The sequence below is a fragment of the Coptis chinensis genome, chromosome 6 (assembly GCF_015680905.1).
Source record: "Coptis chinensis isolate HL-2020 chromosome 6, ASM1568090v1, whole genome shotgun sequence".
Taxonomy (NCBI): domain Eukaryota; kingdom Viridiplantae; phylum Streptophyta; class Magnoliopsida; order Ranunculales; family Ranunculaceae; genus Coptis; species Coptis chinensis.
Window position 1 is genome coordinate 15,277,427 of NC_141461.1, and position 17,310 is coordinate 15,294,736.

General features: G+C 37.4%; 1 protein-coding gene across 1 annotated transcript; it reads right to left on the reverse strand.

Moving 5' to 3' along the window:
* Window positions 1–515: 515 nt before the first annotated feature.
* LOC147491693 (ribonucleoside-diphosphate reductase large subunit-like) lies at window positions 516–15,592 on the reverse strand. Its single transcript, XM_086565224.1, has 6 exons — window positions 15,441–15,592; window positions 15,248–15,334; window positions 14,917–15,081; window positions 14,714–14,833; window positions 1,762–1,854; window positions 516–1,073 (listed from the first exon to the last, which is right to left on the reverse strand). The coding sequence occupies exons 3-6, from the start codon at window positions 14,935–14,937 to the stop codon at window positions 1,071–1,073; spliced, it is 237 nt and encodes a 78-aa protein (XP_086421350.1). The 5' UTR covers window positions 14,938–15,081; window positions 15,248–15,334; window positions 15,441–15,592; the 3' UTR covers window positions 516–1,070.
* Window positions 15,593–17,310: the final 1,718 nt, after the last annotated feature.

Consider the following 17,310-nt stretch of genomic DNA (forward strand, 5'->3'; position numbering starts at 1 on the left):
TTTATGGCGAAAACTTGACCATCTTGCAACTGAGCCCTGTAGACGGTTCCAAACCCCCCTTCACCTATCTGTAGTAAAGGTGAGAAAGTTTTCCGTTGTTTTCATAATTTGATTCAAATTAAGATGTATAGATCCAATTCTTTTCCTTTGCGGGGACATTGTGAATCGAGAAGGGCTTGGGGGGACTCGGAGTGGAGCAGTTGGCATCTGATGTGGACTTCCAGGCCCTCGGAGTGGGCTATCAAGCCTGTCAGGAATATTTTTAGAAGCAGAGTTCAATTCCGCAGAGGGAACCGAATCCACTGCAACATTTGATAGTTCGTTAGCAAATAAAGATGCTCTCCCAAGTTAATCCAATAAGAGTCAACATTAGTTAGTCTAATGTTAACATAAAACGTATGAACATTTATAAAAAAAAAAAAATATCTTAAAACATCACAATAAAATGTGCACGGATAATGGGAAAGAGATCCCTGATGGAATCACCACTCAGTTACCTATCACATATCAACATCTTCTAATGGGTCCTATTAATGGAAATTAAATACATCCTTCATGTACCAATAGCCGATAATGTAGGCCTTGATTGAGTTAGTTTCTTCATACATTGATGATACCTAGTATCAAGTATCAATCAAAGACCATAACCTACTGAATCAAAAAGCACTCTGAAGTCTGGAGTTTGTACCATAACAGCAGAGAGGACCATTATACAGAGCCACAACGGTATGTTGTTCACCATTTTTTCATCATTCACAAATGTTTGAGGGATTTAGAAGTACACGACCTAAAAATAGAATGCCTATAGTGATAACAGTTCTGACTCACTTGAACTTGGTTCTAGAACAGCTCGGGAAGCTTCTTTCCTTTTCGAACAAAAGCATGGACAAAGCAAACCACAACACAGAATGAACATTCCTGAAACTGCAATGCCCATGATTTTTGGTTCTAAGAAAGAAACAGAATCATAGTTGTCGTTTGTTGAGTGGCCTTTGTGACCAACATCACTGTTTTTGTACTCTTTTGTTTCTGAACCAGCAAAATCTTCCTCCTTGCCCTTCAAGGCTTCTCTACTGCAGATAAATTAACATGTGTGTCTCAAATCAAGAGAACCCATTTAACCTAAGACACTGACTCAAGGCAATGAAATCACGCTCCAAGTTGAAAAATATTAAGTTCATCCATATTACATCTTTCGATTTTCTTTGTAAATTAATATCCCACCTTATTGGTTGAAAACTTGACATGGTTAATCCATAATAGCTAGTGCTCCAATCATTGGTTATTCCAACAATATCTTATGGAAATCTCACGCTGTACCAAGTATATTGTAATATAGTATATACATAGCGAAATGAACACTTTAAACCAAAAAAACTAAGAACAATAAAAGGGAGGTCATTTTACTGATCCTTTCTTTTAAATTTGAAATCAATTGCCATTATGTACGGTAGTTGATACACAAGTATTGGAAAGGAAGTATTTAAACATTCAACATTTCGTTTAATACTTCGCAAAAGATTTATCTGTCTAAAATATATTCATCGCCTCGCAATCTTTTGACAACTCAAAAGATACCACTCAAATAGATAAACCTCTCAGGAGTCTAGCGGGCTAAATGATGACTTGACAAAATGGTAGAAAATAGTCAATAGCTAAAGAAAAGTGCATTATGAGGTGCTTATACTTATTAGTGGCACGTTGACCCTACAGCACTAAGATCCCAACACAAAATAATGAAAGTGGATTACTAAATCAAACCTCTGTAAGAATTTCTGCAGATGTAACTCCAGTTTCTTCCTTCAATTCTCTGAACGCTGCCGTTCTTAATTCTTCACCTTCATCGACACCACCCTGTATACAAAATTCATAAATACTAATATTTCAAAGAAAGATCGGGGAGACTTTCTGAAAAGGGAAAGCAAAATTGTTTATACAAAATGTCAACAAATACGTTAACTTCTGCAAGTTGAATACACACCTAATTTATTCATCGACAGGTAAGGTTCATAATTCATGAGTACTAATATTTCAAAGAAAGAGAGTAGAGACTTTCTGGAAAGGGAGAGCAAAATTGTTCGTAAAAAAATTGAACAAATATGTTAACTTTTGTGAGTTGAATAAACACCTGTAGACACCCCATTTTTGCACCCCAGACATAATTCATTCACGATTTTGCCTTGAATTAAATATGATCATATAAGGTGATTTGCTTTCTAGAGTCTTCATTTCTACATCAAACTTCTTTCTTTTCATCTTCTTTTAGCGTCTTTAGACTCTCCTCATCATGTTCTAGCTATGGCTGAAGTTTAGTTGCTTTACGAAGTTTTGAGTTTAAAATGACCAAAATGCCCCCTAACCTTTTTGGAGCCCAAATCTCGTTTTTTCCACTCTTTCTTTGGATGAGATTATTTCATATTTGAATTCCCCTTGAAAAATCCTTCGAAATGAGTACAAGCTTGCCTAGGTTACTTTTGGATTTCGGAAACCCTAATCTTGCCCTATCCCGTTTCAGCCCGTTATGCGCACTGTTGAGTGCAACGTTTTTTTGGAGTAAGATTTCGACCCAAGGATATTTTTAAGAGTTCATGGACCTTCCTAATGGATTAATTAACAATTTTTGTGAAGAAGAGTTTGCCTAATTTTGACCCGGTCAAAGGGAATTTGCAGCATTGAAAATATGGTCAAGATGGGCCTTTTTTGTGGATTTTGGACATATGCTCATGGGCTGTGGATCCAGCTCGATTTGGACCTTTTCATTAGGGTTTCTAGCCCATTTTCAAGCCTCTAAAAACCTAGATAACCTTCTTTAATTGTTTGATTTGATTTGATCCCTAAAATCAAAAATATTCTAGAGAATATGCCATTTTGGAGCCAAGTTTGGAAACCCTGGATTATGGGCTCATTAAGGACGTGTAGGGCTTGATTTTTTGCCCTAATCCATCTGAAATATCCAAAAACCAAGGGCCAAGATCGCACCCCTTATCCCACCTCTTGAATCAAGGGCCAGATTTAGGAGGTGCAACCAGAAAGAGATCAAGCCATTGGATTTTTCTTCATCAATACTCAACCATTGGATCAAACTCATTACCATATTGAAATCCATCCCAAAAAGCTATAAATATGGGTCTCATTCACCCATAAAAAAATAATCTAGAGCAAGCTAGAGCTAGGAATTCGGAGTTAATAATCTGGACCTAGTTATTCAGAGCTAATAGCCTTCTTTCCTTTAGTGTTCTTCATTTTTTCTTCTAGTTCTTCATTTTAGCCTTCTTTTCTTCTTGTCGATCTTGAGTAGAAACTTCTTTTCACCAAAAGTTGTTTTTTTCCTCAAATCACCTGTTTCAATCCAAAAATCACAGTTGTCAATTCAAGATCAAGTTTATCATCAATCAATCAATCAATCTACAATCAAGTATGAGGCAACATTCCAAACAAGGTGACATCTTTCTTTTTTTCTTTTATTTCCTTTAGCATTGCATATTAGGTTATATTTTTTTAGTTTTATTATAGCATATAGTTATTAGTTTTTTAATAATTTAGTGAGGATCATCCAACTTGATAGATTAATTTTTCAAGCTTTCTTCGTTTGCCTATCTTAACATGTTACACCTCAATAGAAGTAAGGTTGGTTTTTACCAGGCGATTGTGGGTGCCTAACACTTTCCCACATCGTACCTTGACTCCCGAACTCAATAATCATCTAGTTTCGAGGGCTAGTCCTTCACATAGGTTTTACTAAACTTTTCCTTAATAAAGTTAGTGGCGACTCTAAAATCAATTGCATAGACCTAGGTACACATTTTTGCGCGTACAGGTTTTTGGCGACTCTGCTGGGGACATCCCTAGAGAGTCAGACTTACGTTTTCTTTTGAGGTGTTTCAGTTAAGATAGGAAAGAAGAAGGCTTATCCGGAAGCCAGTTGGAATAGAAAGCCAGGGTTAAGGTTATCTCGTGCAACCGTTAACTCGCTTATGGAAATGGAGAATCTACCAGTTAATTCTCCTCAAGGGTCTCTTCTACTAGCATCTCAGCCAATGGTTAGTTCCCCGCTTATCTCTCAAGGTCAACAATCACTGTCTAGCAATGGACAACCACCCCAAGGAGGTGGTCAGAGTCCAACATCACCCCCTCCTGGATCGGAAGACTTATTAAAGCAAACCGTGGAAAGGATGGTCCAAGAAGTACTATCCAAACTTATGAACCAGGGGCAAGGACAACAATCTCAAGGGCAATCTGTTCCATCACCACCACCACCAAGGTTTGATCTTAACCTACCTACTCCACAAGCTCAGCTGCCTACTAGGAATTTCATACAACAATCCACCCAACTACAACTGCCTATACCAACTCAGACTCCAAGCCAACCCATCTCTTATATCGACCCTACCTATATGGCACAACCCACCGTTCACCATTCATGCTACAACCCAAACCAATATACATCCACAGCCATGTTCACCCCAAATATATCCCAACCCATGAGCTCTACACCATTCATGTTCCCTCCTCCATACATCACACAGACACCACAACCTACCACTTATATGAACACCCAAAATCAAATTCCTATCATCCAAGATCAATACCATGGCCCGATGGTAGTAGGATTGAAAAAGATTGAGGAAGCACTGACAAAGATCAAAGCGGACGAGTTTGACTTGGATAGTCTCTGTCCATATCCACAATTCAGGGTTCCACATGGCTTCGAATTCCCTAAGATGGAGAGATATGACGGAACTGGGTGTCCTAAAGCCCATGTGAAAATGTACGCTAGCTACTTGCAGCCTATGGGGATCGGGCCAGAATTATTAGTCCAATTATTCCAGAGGAGTTTAAAGGGTGCGGCACTGACTTGGTGGATGAACACAGACGCTCAGAAGATGAGAACGTGGGCTGAACTTGCAATATCTTTTGTGACCCATTTTTCATACAATACAGACATCCAGATGGGTCGAAGACAATTTGAGGCACTCAAGCAAGGTCCAACTGAGACATTCACCGAGTATGTAACCAGGTGGAGGACCAAGGCAGCTCAGATTCTAGACAGGCCATCAGAGACAGAACAGATTCGAATGGTGGTAAAAGTTTGAACTCCCGAATCACGAAATCGATTGAGTCTCAGCTATCATCCATCTTTTCAGGCTTTGGTTTCAGCAGGGACTCAAATTGAAGATGCTTTAGCTTGTGGAACTATGACCTCAATTGTATCGTCAGGTTCAAACGATGCTCAGAAGAAGAAGCCACCTTCGCCATGTCAATAATAAGCGAAGGACACACATGCCGTTGCCACACAAGTACAACCTCAACCACACACACAGATCCAGGCAGAGGTGACAACTCATCCTTTTGCCAATCAAGTCATTTTCCCTCCAAGACAACAAGACAGGGGTTTTCCCAGCAACGAGGCGTTCACGAATTGGGCTTCCCATTACAAGTTGTATTGAGGGCTTTAGTCCAACGGGGCTTGATTACGTTAATGCAGCCAAGGCCACCTCCAAATCCGGTGCCATTCCTCGGTACGTGCGACGCTCAAAAACATTGTGACTTCCATCGGGCTCCGTGTCACATGACGGAGAGGTGCATGCTCCTTAAAACATCTTATCCAAAACTTAATTGATGAGGGTAAGATAGATCGTCGATCTTGGCACTCCCAATACATCGACAAATCCATTACCAATGCATAATGGAAGAGTTAATACTTTGGAAGTCATCAAGAATGATCCGGCATCATTCATCATTCCGATCGAACCACGTCCATGTTAGCACCACAAGGCCGGTTAATCTTCAAGATCACGGTCGAGGAAGATGCATGGAGCAAACAAAGCCTAGAGGTATCCAATTAAACGAGGTGGTAGCACCATTTCTACATACTCCACAAATTCAAAAAGCCGCTCAAGTTGACTAGAGAGCATCTGGAATCCTTTATGATGCAGAGGCCCATTACAAAATGGGTAGATCCTTTGAATACATCTCAATCCGCGGCATCACAAGTAGGGTCAGAACCTCAAGGACCCGTGATTCGCCAGAATCTAACTCAGCAGCAGGTGATCCCAACTCCGATCACAATCCCCAAGGTCCAGTTCATGCCAGCCAAGAGTCACGATACTGAGGAGGTTCTAGGGAAGAAGTTAATTGTGCCCGAGAAAAGTACAGATGACTCAACAATCTCACTACATCAGTTAAAGCAATTAGAACCTAGTTTGGCAGAGGAATGTGTTGAGACTCACGGTTTGACAAGAGGAGGAAAGATATACAAGCCACCACACTTACAGAAGGATCAGGTCTTGGCCCAACAGCTGACACCCCCCACCTCTTGAACCGAAAAGCGGGGAGGGTAATGAAGTAATCCAACAATTGCGAAAAACCAAGTCCAACATTTCCATATGGGGTTTACTCATGGCATCACCCCAACATAGGCAAGCGGTTCTTCAAGTCTTGAACCAAGCTCATGTTCCAGACTTCCATCCAAAATTTAACGATTTGGTGCGTCACGTGCGCTTCCCTCGGAAGACAAACTCCATAATATTTTCTGATGATGATCTGACTGCAGACGAATAACTCACACGAAAGCGTTGACTATTACGGTGCATTGCAACAACTATAAGGTGCCATTTGTATTGATTGACAACGGATCTGGTTTAAATATTTGCCCGGTCAATTCTGCGAAAGCCATTGGAATCATGCCAGAAGACTTCACTTTCACTAAGGATACAGCCAGAGCAGTTCATAGGTTTGATAATCAGAGAAGAGAAGTCCTTGGCGAGTTCACAACTGACGTCCAAATAGGTCCAGTCACGTTCAAAGTCACATTCTTGGCTATGGACATCGAGGCTAATTACAACTTCCTTTTGGGCAGACCATGGCTACACCAGACCGGCACAATTCCCTCTACACTTCACAGAAAGCTTAAGTTCTTATGGCAAGGGAAGATTATCTGCATCACTGGTGATTCAGATGATCTAGATTCTTCAGAAGAGCATAAGGTAATACCAATGATTGAAGGAAAGTGTAACTACACTGAGGAACCATTAGGGATTGTGGAGTTTAGAGCACCCGACAAGGAGAAGCTCCCTACCCCGTTTTGCAATAGAAATCCCAAGACGATTCAGTTGTTCTGTGAGCAGAACTATTTTCCAGGACTTGGAATGGGAAAAAACCAAAACGGCATTTTAGAACCGCTGCATATTCCTAGTCGAGATGATCGAAAAGGGGCTAGGCTATATCTTGAGGAGGTTGTGGAAGGACCGCCGTATTGTTTATCAATGCTAGTGCCACGGTGAATTGTCTCGGATTGGCTCTACCTGATCTAGGGGCAGAGATTGAGGCTATTATTGATTCTAACATATTTTGGGGCGAAGACGATGACCCAGATCCAAACTCAGAAATTACTGTTTTAGAGCCAGATGTTAATTCCTATTCAGGATATCGCCAACTTAGGTTGGATCATGAGGCTAGACAGTTTAGTTGGGTAAATGAGGTTGGATCGACATCCTCCTCGTCAGGTATGGACTATACTCCATCTTTTACTTTAGCCAGTTCCCCAGGGTTAGGATTTGACCCAGGAGACAAGACTGTCACACCTTATCATGTCCAGTTGGACCCTCAGACCATACTTGATTTGGATGATTTGTTGAATATGGAATCTCTTATTGACCCAGTTTCAGTGGATGTTGAGAACATGCCACTTTTCGACTCCCGCATCATGATATGAAATTTGGGAAAGGTTTCTAGATACTTTAGATTCTGATGAGGATCCATTCATTGATGGAGACTATGATGATTGGGGAACGCAAGTCATTATTGATCCAATCCCCAGCCACCATATTGCTCCGGTTGAGCCACCGGATGAATCCGATAGAGCTCAAAGGCCGTGAAACTTTTTTCTAACTCTTTTTGTATATAGTAATATTTCAAAAAATCCAAAAAAAATCAAATATTTCAAAAAATCCAAAAAAATCAAATATTTCAAAAAATCCAAAAAAAAGCAAATATTTCAAAAATCTAAAAAAATCCAAATATTTCAAAAAACAAAAAAAAAAATTAAAATTTTCAAAAATACAAAAAAATAAAAAAGGTTTGCAAATCCCGCAGAATATAATTTACCCACTTGCCTTAGTGCAAGATGATTGAATGACTTGTGCAGATTATTATGATCCCCTCCCCCCGACGATGAAGAAGGAATGGATAATGAAGCTGCTGAGTCCATTATTTCTCATAAGCAGTCTGAGGATTGATAGACGCTAGTCATTATGGAGACAAAGACCATCAACCTTGGCACCACAGATGAACCACATTATGTGCAGATTGGTATAACCTTGATCTCCTTTGAGCGTTGAAGCCTGATCAAATTACTGAAGGAATCCATAGAAGTGTTAATCATACCTATGACAATCTATTGTCTTGAGGTGGTACATGATTTTCATGGTTCGAAGATGAGAGAATCACTCACCGAGAAGAAGAGATTGAGGAGGAAGAAAGTTCAGCGGTTATGTTTGAGAAGATTTTTCAAATGTCTAAGATCACCAACATTAACATCAGCATTCAGCATTATGCATTTACCCTTATGGAGAGGGTAAAACTCCACAGCATCATTTGATCAACTACCCCATCAAGAAGGGAATATTCGCATTCCATCAATCAATGGCTACTTCGCCAATCAACCAACCAGCTACCCTATCGCGGAGAGGGCAAACTCCATATTACATCATCAATATCCATTTGCATCCATCGAAGACATGAGAGCTATCTATCAAAGAAGTTAGCTGACTCGAACCTGACTACATCAAAGAGCAGAATGCTAAGAGGAGTTCATCTATGATCAACATTCTTGAGAGCCGAGATATATGAAGGAGGGCATTGATTTTCTACTTGGACTTAGATACCAATGGAGACAAATTGTTGAAGTAAAGTTGAGCAAGCAAATCTAGACTAGAGTGGAATCAATGAACCAGAAAGTTCGAACCTAACAGTGAATTCACTATGAAGATTCTACATAGAAAATCCTACCAATGCCGACCAATTAAAGAGGTACTACTTTTTACCCAACTTTGTTTATTTTAAGACGAAGAGTATAGTGGAAATCTTAGAGAGACGATGGAACAGGCCATCTTTGATCATTTTGCTTTTAGCCTCATAAGCCCACCTAATGTCATATGCTACCATTTGAAGCCCATTTCGAGCCCTAGCCTATTTTTTGTTTTCCCACAATGCAAGCCCATATTCTTTAGGAAGCCTAATAAATCTTTAGCCTACCCATAGATTACCCATACCTATTTTTATAGAATTTGTCATATTCCAGGGGCATCATTCCATCCATCTTTGATCACGAAACAATTATCCCCATGTTATTTATCCCAAGGAGGTTTTGAAAAAAAAATCCTAATGCAAGGGGTTTAAAAAAAAAAAAAAAAACCGTCATAACTCAAAATGCTTAGAGTTGCACAAAATGATCGACACTAGTCCAAAATGGAAAACCTAAACAAGGGGCAGCGTCATTTGAGATTTGGGATTCGTATCATCATCTCACTACTATCATTCCAATTACTCCTCCCTTTATATGACAAGTTTTACTCCAAAAATAATTTTTTGATCCTATCCCTTCTTTCTGAGCCCATCACCTAAGCCTACATTATAGTCCTATGAAAGTCCACTCTTGATCTCTAAGTCCACTATATCTCGTAGTTGAGAAGTACTCAAGGCAAAAAAAAAATAAAAAAAAAATAAAAAAAATAAAATAAAATAAAAAATAAAAAATGAAAAGAAAAAAAATGGAAGGCATTGGAGAATTCACTACTAGTGATTGCGATGTATGAGGAAGTTGTCTCCAGAAGATTGGTCCTACGCTTTATGCTCTATCTGTTTTGGAAGAAAGTTTTTGGGTGTCGTTCAGTACGTTGTGAAGGTCAAGCAATCAAAGGGACAAGAATATCATCTACTTCATAGGTGCCAAGTTTGATCGTACTTCTATCCTATGGTCGTCTTCATGCTCATCTTCTTGTCGGTAATTCATTTCCCCACCTTCACTTGTTATTTAATCATTTGTGGTATTTCTTATTCGGTAAAAAAAAAAAAAAAAAAAATTGTTTTGTTTTCCATGGTTTTCAAAATTGTTTTCAAAATGAATTTCAAAAAAATAAAAAAATAAAACGATTTGTTTTCAAAAACTTGGTTTGCTTTGGACGGCTTATGATGAAAAATCTAGAATTTCGAGCACGTAGAAAATTTTGAAGTCAATATTCCTAACTAAACCATGCATCTTTCTGTACTAACATAGCATTCAAATAATTTGGTTCGTGTATATATCATAATATCTAGTATCTACTCACTCATGCATATTCTAATAACATAGTTGTATTATGTATATCATGTATATTGTACTAACCTGTCATGCAGAGAAATACTGCCCACGCCTAATCTTTGCCAATAAATTGTTTTCTTAAAGCTCAAGTGTCATACATGACTACAAATTCCAAAAGTGCGATGCAAAGTGAAAGAATAATTGCGCCATTGGCAAATAAGGTAATTAATTAAGTGAGATTTGAATCATAGAGTTTGAGCTTACCAGCGGCGGGCGGCATTAGCATAGCGATAGCATCATCACTTAGTTACTTTTGCTTGACGTCTGCATGACGCGGGCGGATCTATGAGTTGGCTGACCGGTCAGAGCCCCCTAACTTTGCTCAAAACCCAAAAAGTACAGTGGTAACTATTCACTCCAAAAAAAATATATATATATATATATATATATAATATATATATATTTATATATATATATATATAATATATATATATATATATATATAATATAGTGAGAATTAGTGTTAGTAGCCCCCCTATTGTTGAATCCTGCATCCGCCCCTGGCGACAGGTATGATTTCCTTTTCTCTCTCCTTGTATATGTCGAACTAACCAGGTTTTGCATGTGAGTTTTTATTAGTATAGAACTATAGATGAAGTGTTTGATTTTACTGAAAAAAATAAAACAAGAAAAAAATTGTACTCGCTTACCATATGATGACTTTCGTGGTTACCATCTTCTCATCTGCTGGACGAGTGGCGTAAGGTATGTTTGCTCAGTAATCCTCTTGTTTATATATAGTGATTAGTGCATGATGTGAATAGTAATTTCAGGGGGTGACATAGGTCGGTTTATAACATAGGAACAGAAAGTTTCACGTGGAGGCAATTCTTTTGCACAAAGGACGAAACAGTTTGATTTTGTCAAAGATTCCTTCCTTTTAAAAAAAGGCTAAATCTTCAGTGCGCGAGATGTATGGTGCGCCATCACATCTCGGCCACTCATCCGAATGCGTGTGTATTGCGGCGCGTAATCTGAATCCAAAGGCCCAAACGACCTGCGCACCTTACGACCTGCGCACTGAAGAAGTGCTCTTAAAAAAAACTGTTTCTAATTTAATGATACGGTGCAAGCACTAAGAAGGAAGGTCGGGTACCCCTTACCTGTTTCTCACCAGGTCTCACCCGGTTTGGTCTGGTTCAACATGGTTGGCCTAGGTTGACCCGGTTGGTCTAGACTGACCCGGGTTTGAGCTGTTTGACCCGGTTCTCACCAGTTGACCCGGTTTTGACCAGTTTTGACAGTTGACCAAGTTTGACCCAAAAAAAAATAAAAATTCAAAAATAAAAAAAAATGATGAATATTAGTACCATGGGGTTCTTACCCTCCAGTATGAGAAAATATTCATCAAATTTTGTTTTTCACCGCACTATTGGTAACCACTTGATCATTAATATCATTTCGGTAACTCCATTTGTGTAATATTAAAATTGTTCGCGAGAACAATGTCAGTTTTTACTGACAGCCTCATGGATGGATCAGCTTGAACTCATAGTGACAATCTTTTCCAACCCAAGTATACTTGAACGTAATTGATTGATTGATTGATTGAGCTTGAATATCATCATCCCCAGCATCCATCTTTCATCTCCAGCACATCTCTTATCTTCCCTAGCAGTGTTAGATGCGTTCTTCCCATCTTCTTTAGAATCTCCTATCCCCAGTAGATCTTCTTGCTCTCCCCGGTGAGTCTTTTCTTTCGTCAGTGTTTGGTTATCACCATTATATGAGAATCTTTAATCCAAGTCAAAATCATGAATGAATTGATCTATCCATTTAATTTCACTAGTTTTCTAAAATGAATTTGAAAAATATCAGATTTCAAAAAAAATTTGTCCCTTGATTTCAAAAAAGTTGTTCATCATTTTCAGAAAATATTTTTCAATCAACCAATATCATGTTACGTGGTGTAAGTCCGCCCGATGCTTCCGCTAGCATTGATATTTTGTCTTGTGGTATAAGTCCGTCCGATGCTTCCACAGATAATCCAGTTGCCATGTTGCGTGGTATAAGTCTGTTCGATGCATCCACCAACATTCAATCATTTTTAAGCCCTCACAAACAACTTGAAAAAAAATTTGAGGATTTCAAATATCCAGGGAAATGCCCTCTTTCAAAAATATTTTTCAAATGAATTTTCAAAAATTGCATGAGATCTTTTGGTGGAGCTTGGCAAAAATGGTTTGTCTCCCATGGCTTTGCCGTTCGGTTACAAAGCAACCTCGACAAAGAGGGGCAACTGTAGACACCCCATTTTGCACCCCCCCATAATTCATTCAATTTTTGCCTTGAATTAAATATGATCATATAAGGTGATTTGCTTTCTAGAGTCTTCATTTCTACATCAAACTTCTTTCTTTTTATCTTCTTTTAGCGTCTTTAGACTCTCCTCATCATGTTCTAGCTATGGCTGAAGTTTCGTTGCTTTATGAGTTTTGAGCTGAAAATGACCAAAATGCCCCCGTAACCTTTTGGAGCCCAAATCTCGTTTTTTCCACTCTTTCTTTGGATGAGATTATTTCATATTTGAATTCCCCTTGAAAAATCCTTCGAAATGAGTACAAGCTTGCCTAGGTTACTTTTGGATTTCGGAAACCCTAATCTTGCCCTATCCCGTTTCAGGCCGTTATGCGCCTTTGTTGAGTGCAACGTTTTTTGGAGTAAGATTTCGACCCAAGGATATTTTAAGAGTTCATGGACCTTCCTAATGGATTAATTAACAATTTTTGTGAAGAAGAGTTTGCCTAATTTTGACCCGGTCAAAGGGAATTTGCAGCATTGAAAATATGGTCAAGATGGGCCTTTTTTGTGGATTTTGGACATATGCTCATGGGCTGTGGATCCAGCTCGATTTGGACCTTTTCATTAGGGTTTCTAGCCCATTTTCAAGCCTCTAAAAACCTAGATAACCTTCTTTAATTGTTTGATTTGATTTGATCCCTAAAATCAAAAATATTCTAGAGAATATGCCATTTTGGAGCCAAGTTTGGAAACCCTAGATTATGGGCTCATTAAGGACGTGTAGGGCTTGATTTTTTGCCCTAATCCATCTGAAATATCCAAAAACCAAGGGCCAAGATCGCACCCCTTATCCCACCTCTTGAATCAAGGGCCAGATTTAGGAGGTGCAACCAGAAAGAGATCAAGCCATTGGATTTTTCTTCATCAATACTCAGCCATTGGATCAAACTCATTACCATATTGAAATCCATCCCAAAAAGCTATAAATATGGGTCTCATTCACCCATAAAAAATAATCTAGAGCAAGCTAGAGCTAGGAATTCGGAGTTAATAATCTGGACCTAGTTATTCAGAGCTAATAGCCTTCTTTCCTTTAGTGTTCTTCATTTTTTCTTCTAGTTCTTAATTTTAGCCTTCTTTTCTTTTTGTCGATCTTGAGTAGAAAATTTTTTTTCACCAAAAGTTGTTTTTTTTCCTCAAATCACTGTTTCAATCCAAAATCACGGTTGTCAATTCAAGATCAAGTTTATCATCAATCAATCAATCAATCTACAATCAAGTATGAGGCAACATTCCAAACAAGGTGACATCTTTTTTTTTTTCTTTTATTTCCTTTAGCATTGCATATTAGGTTATATTTTTTTAGTTTTATTATAGCATATAGTTATTAGTTTTTTAATAATTTAGTGAGGATCATCCAACTTGATAGATTAATTTTTCAAGCTTTCTTCGTTTGCCTATCTTAACATGTTACACCTCAATAGAAGTAAGGCTGGTTTTTACCAGGCGATTGTGGGTGCCTAACACCTTCCCACATCGTACCTTGACTCCCGAACCCAATAATCATCTAGTTTCGAGGGCTAGTCCTTCACATAGGTTTTACTAAACTTTTCCTTAATAAAGTTAGTGGCGACTCTAAAATCAATTGCATAGACCTAGGTACACATTTTTGCGCGTACAACACCAGGAATACAGAATATACCCAAGTCATCAGGCTCAAAAGCAAACAAAATAGAGATTTTCACCCGTGTTTACACTACATCATCGAGGTTAGATAGTAGTTTGTGAGCATCTAAAATGCTCTCTCACAAGTGAAACACGCTGATATGACAACAACTGCAGATAGGCTCTACACACCTATATCTATGTTATCAAGTTAAAATCAACCTCTATCCTGCCATGACACAATTGATCAATATATACTTAAGGGGCAAAAGTGTAAATTAAGTAGCAAGAAAACACGCACATACAAAAACAGAAGAGAAAATCACCTGTGGCATTTGCTAAGCACCAAAATCTTTTATCTTTATTCAAATGAGAGGGGAATGTGTATTCTTCCTCCCAAAGGAAACAGAAATGCACAAAAGAAGTTACAACCCTCTAGTTACATACCTTGCTCACAGGGCACCCTTGGTACGTCTCGTAAGGACCTTCTTTTGCAGCCAACTCATAAGAAGCTTTAAGAGCATGATAATAAATAGTCTCAAATATGTCTTTGTTTAGCTGTTGTGCCTGGACAGGTTCAAGAAAAACGCAATTAGAACTATTTGGGGAAAAAACAATAGAAAACAATAAGCTCTAGGGAATCCCCAAACCTCAGGTGAATCAAATGGCATGCCAAGCAGAATGAAAGCATCAACAAGACCCTAAACTCCTAGCCCAATTGGCATGTGACATATATTTGATGTCTTTGCGGTGTCAACAGGATAATAGTTAACATCAATTATCTTATTGAGGTTTGTAGTAACTAAGGCAGTAACCTGTCAATGCAGAACAACATCATAACTTAAAACTTGATGATGATATGACATAGATTAATAACAAAACTAAAAAATATATGTATGGTTAACTACTCTCATGTTACTGCTTGGTATCTTGTATAAGACTATTGAAAGATGTACGCTAAAAAAACATTTAGAGACAAACCTCTGCAAGCTTGTCAAAATCAAAATAACGGTTTTTAGAACTACTGCTTCCAACCAACTTAGATGGGTGAGACTCAATTGGAACATCCTACAGAAAAAATACCAAGTCAGCATGGCAAACAAAACGAAGATATACTTGAAATGGTCAAGCCACGTGTGTCGATACTTGTAATGCATCTAAGTATCTAACCAACCTTCTCCCGAACATATCGCGGAAGAGCAATGGAAGCCAAATTGTAGACTGCAGTTTCAGTGGGACTTGTGTATTCAATAATCTCAATACACAAATTCGAAGATTTAATAGTACTCAAATTCTGCTGATTGCTTTTTCTATTGCAAGCATCCTCAAGAAATAAATGAAAATAAGCCAATTAGAACAATGACCAAAACCTCAATGGACAAAAAGCACCAAGCAGAGCCATCGATGAGATTACCTTAAAAAGCATATCACGGTGTTCCGGTTTCTATCCGAGCTTTTAGAATCTCAAACCCGGAGGTTAAATGCGGAAACAACCTTCTTTGCCTTTCCCTGCACGTAAAAGTCAAATCATACATAAAATAAAAGACTAAATTTCAAAAATCATAACCAGTCAACCATACAACAAGAACTGAAAATAGTATGAGTTGTAATTGATTATGGAAATTGATTGACTAAGAGATTTGGGGGAAAAAAAGAAACGTACCTGATTTCAAATTATGATACTTGCTAATCGTCGGAGTGATGGATACGAATGTACGATGATTCTTTATTCTTTTATTTTTTCTTCTTATCTGGTCACATGGAATGTTGAAAAAAAGAGAGCAACCCTTCATTGGTGAGAGAGAAGGTTTAATGACTTTTTGTTTTTTTTTAACGTCTAATAAATTGCTTGATTAAATGGCTAATTAAATGCATTTATGGTGGCGTACAATTGAAATATATTTGGGAGAGAGAAGAAGAAGAGAAGAAGAAAAGAGACGGTTGGTTTTTTCCATTTAATTTCGGTATGAAATGTAATTATTTGGCAATTAATGAAGAGTACGTCGTGAACAATTGAATAGAGGCCTGTAGTTGATTTTCGACCTGAATTTACACACATGTCCTTAAGTTACTATGTAATCTTAAGGGTATAGATGGTAGTAAATTTTGAAATGCGAAGTAGTCCTTCTTAAAGTCATTGAATAATTGATTTTAATATTTTATCAAAGGTATTTCATGGTAGAAAAAAGGCTGGTCCAATTTAAATGTCCATGTTAATTATGGTATACTCTACTAATTGAGATACTAGTAACTTATATATATATATATAGTAAAATAGGTGTTAGATTTGATAATGAATATTAACTTCCAAATGTACTAGATGTTAGATACTAGATTCAAAATATAGTTATAACTGTATTGGTTTTTTTTTTTTTTTTTTTTTTTGAAATATAGTTATATTATTGTTAGAATTGTATTGGTTAAACCCTAAACATATGTACAGTTGCTACATACCAATTCTGAAATCATAAATAATAACCAAAATGTTTTATTATGAAATAGAAATAAATGGGTTTGAATTATATCATTTAATCAAACTTTAATTTGTTGGTAAAAATTTAGATGTTAAATCGATTCAAATAAAGTATAGTTAGAACAATACTGTTTCAAACCCTAAATCTTAAACATACGTAAAGTTGCTACTAATTCTGAAATAAAAAACTACAATCCAAACGTTTTATTATAGATTGGAAAACGGGTTAATTTAAATAATTATATCATCTAATCTAATTTTAATATGTTGGTAAAAATTTAGATATTAGATTCAAAGTGTAGTTAAAACTAGGGGCGCAAACATATAGGTTCGGATTCGGACATGTCTGTATCCGAATCCGACGAATATTAAAAAAATTATCCGAATCCAATTTTGGATATCCAAATCGGATATCGGATAATATCCGATCCAAAAATTAGTATTAATTAAAACTTTATTTGCTTTGAATAATTCATTTTACTACTATAAAAACTATTATAAATATATATATATTTGTCATTTATTATTATTATTTTGTTATTATAGTTTTATATTATTAGTTTATGATTTT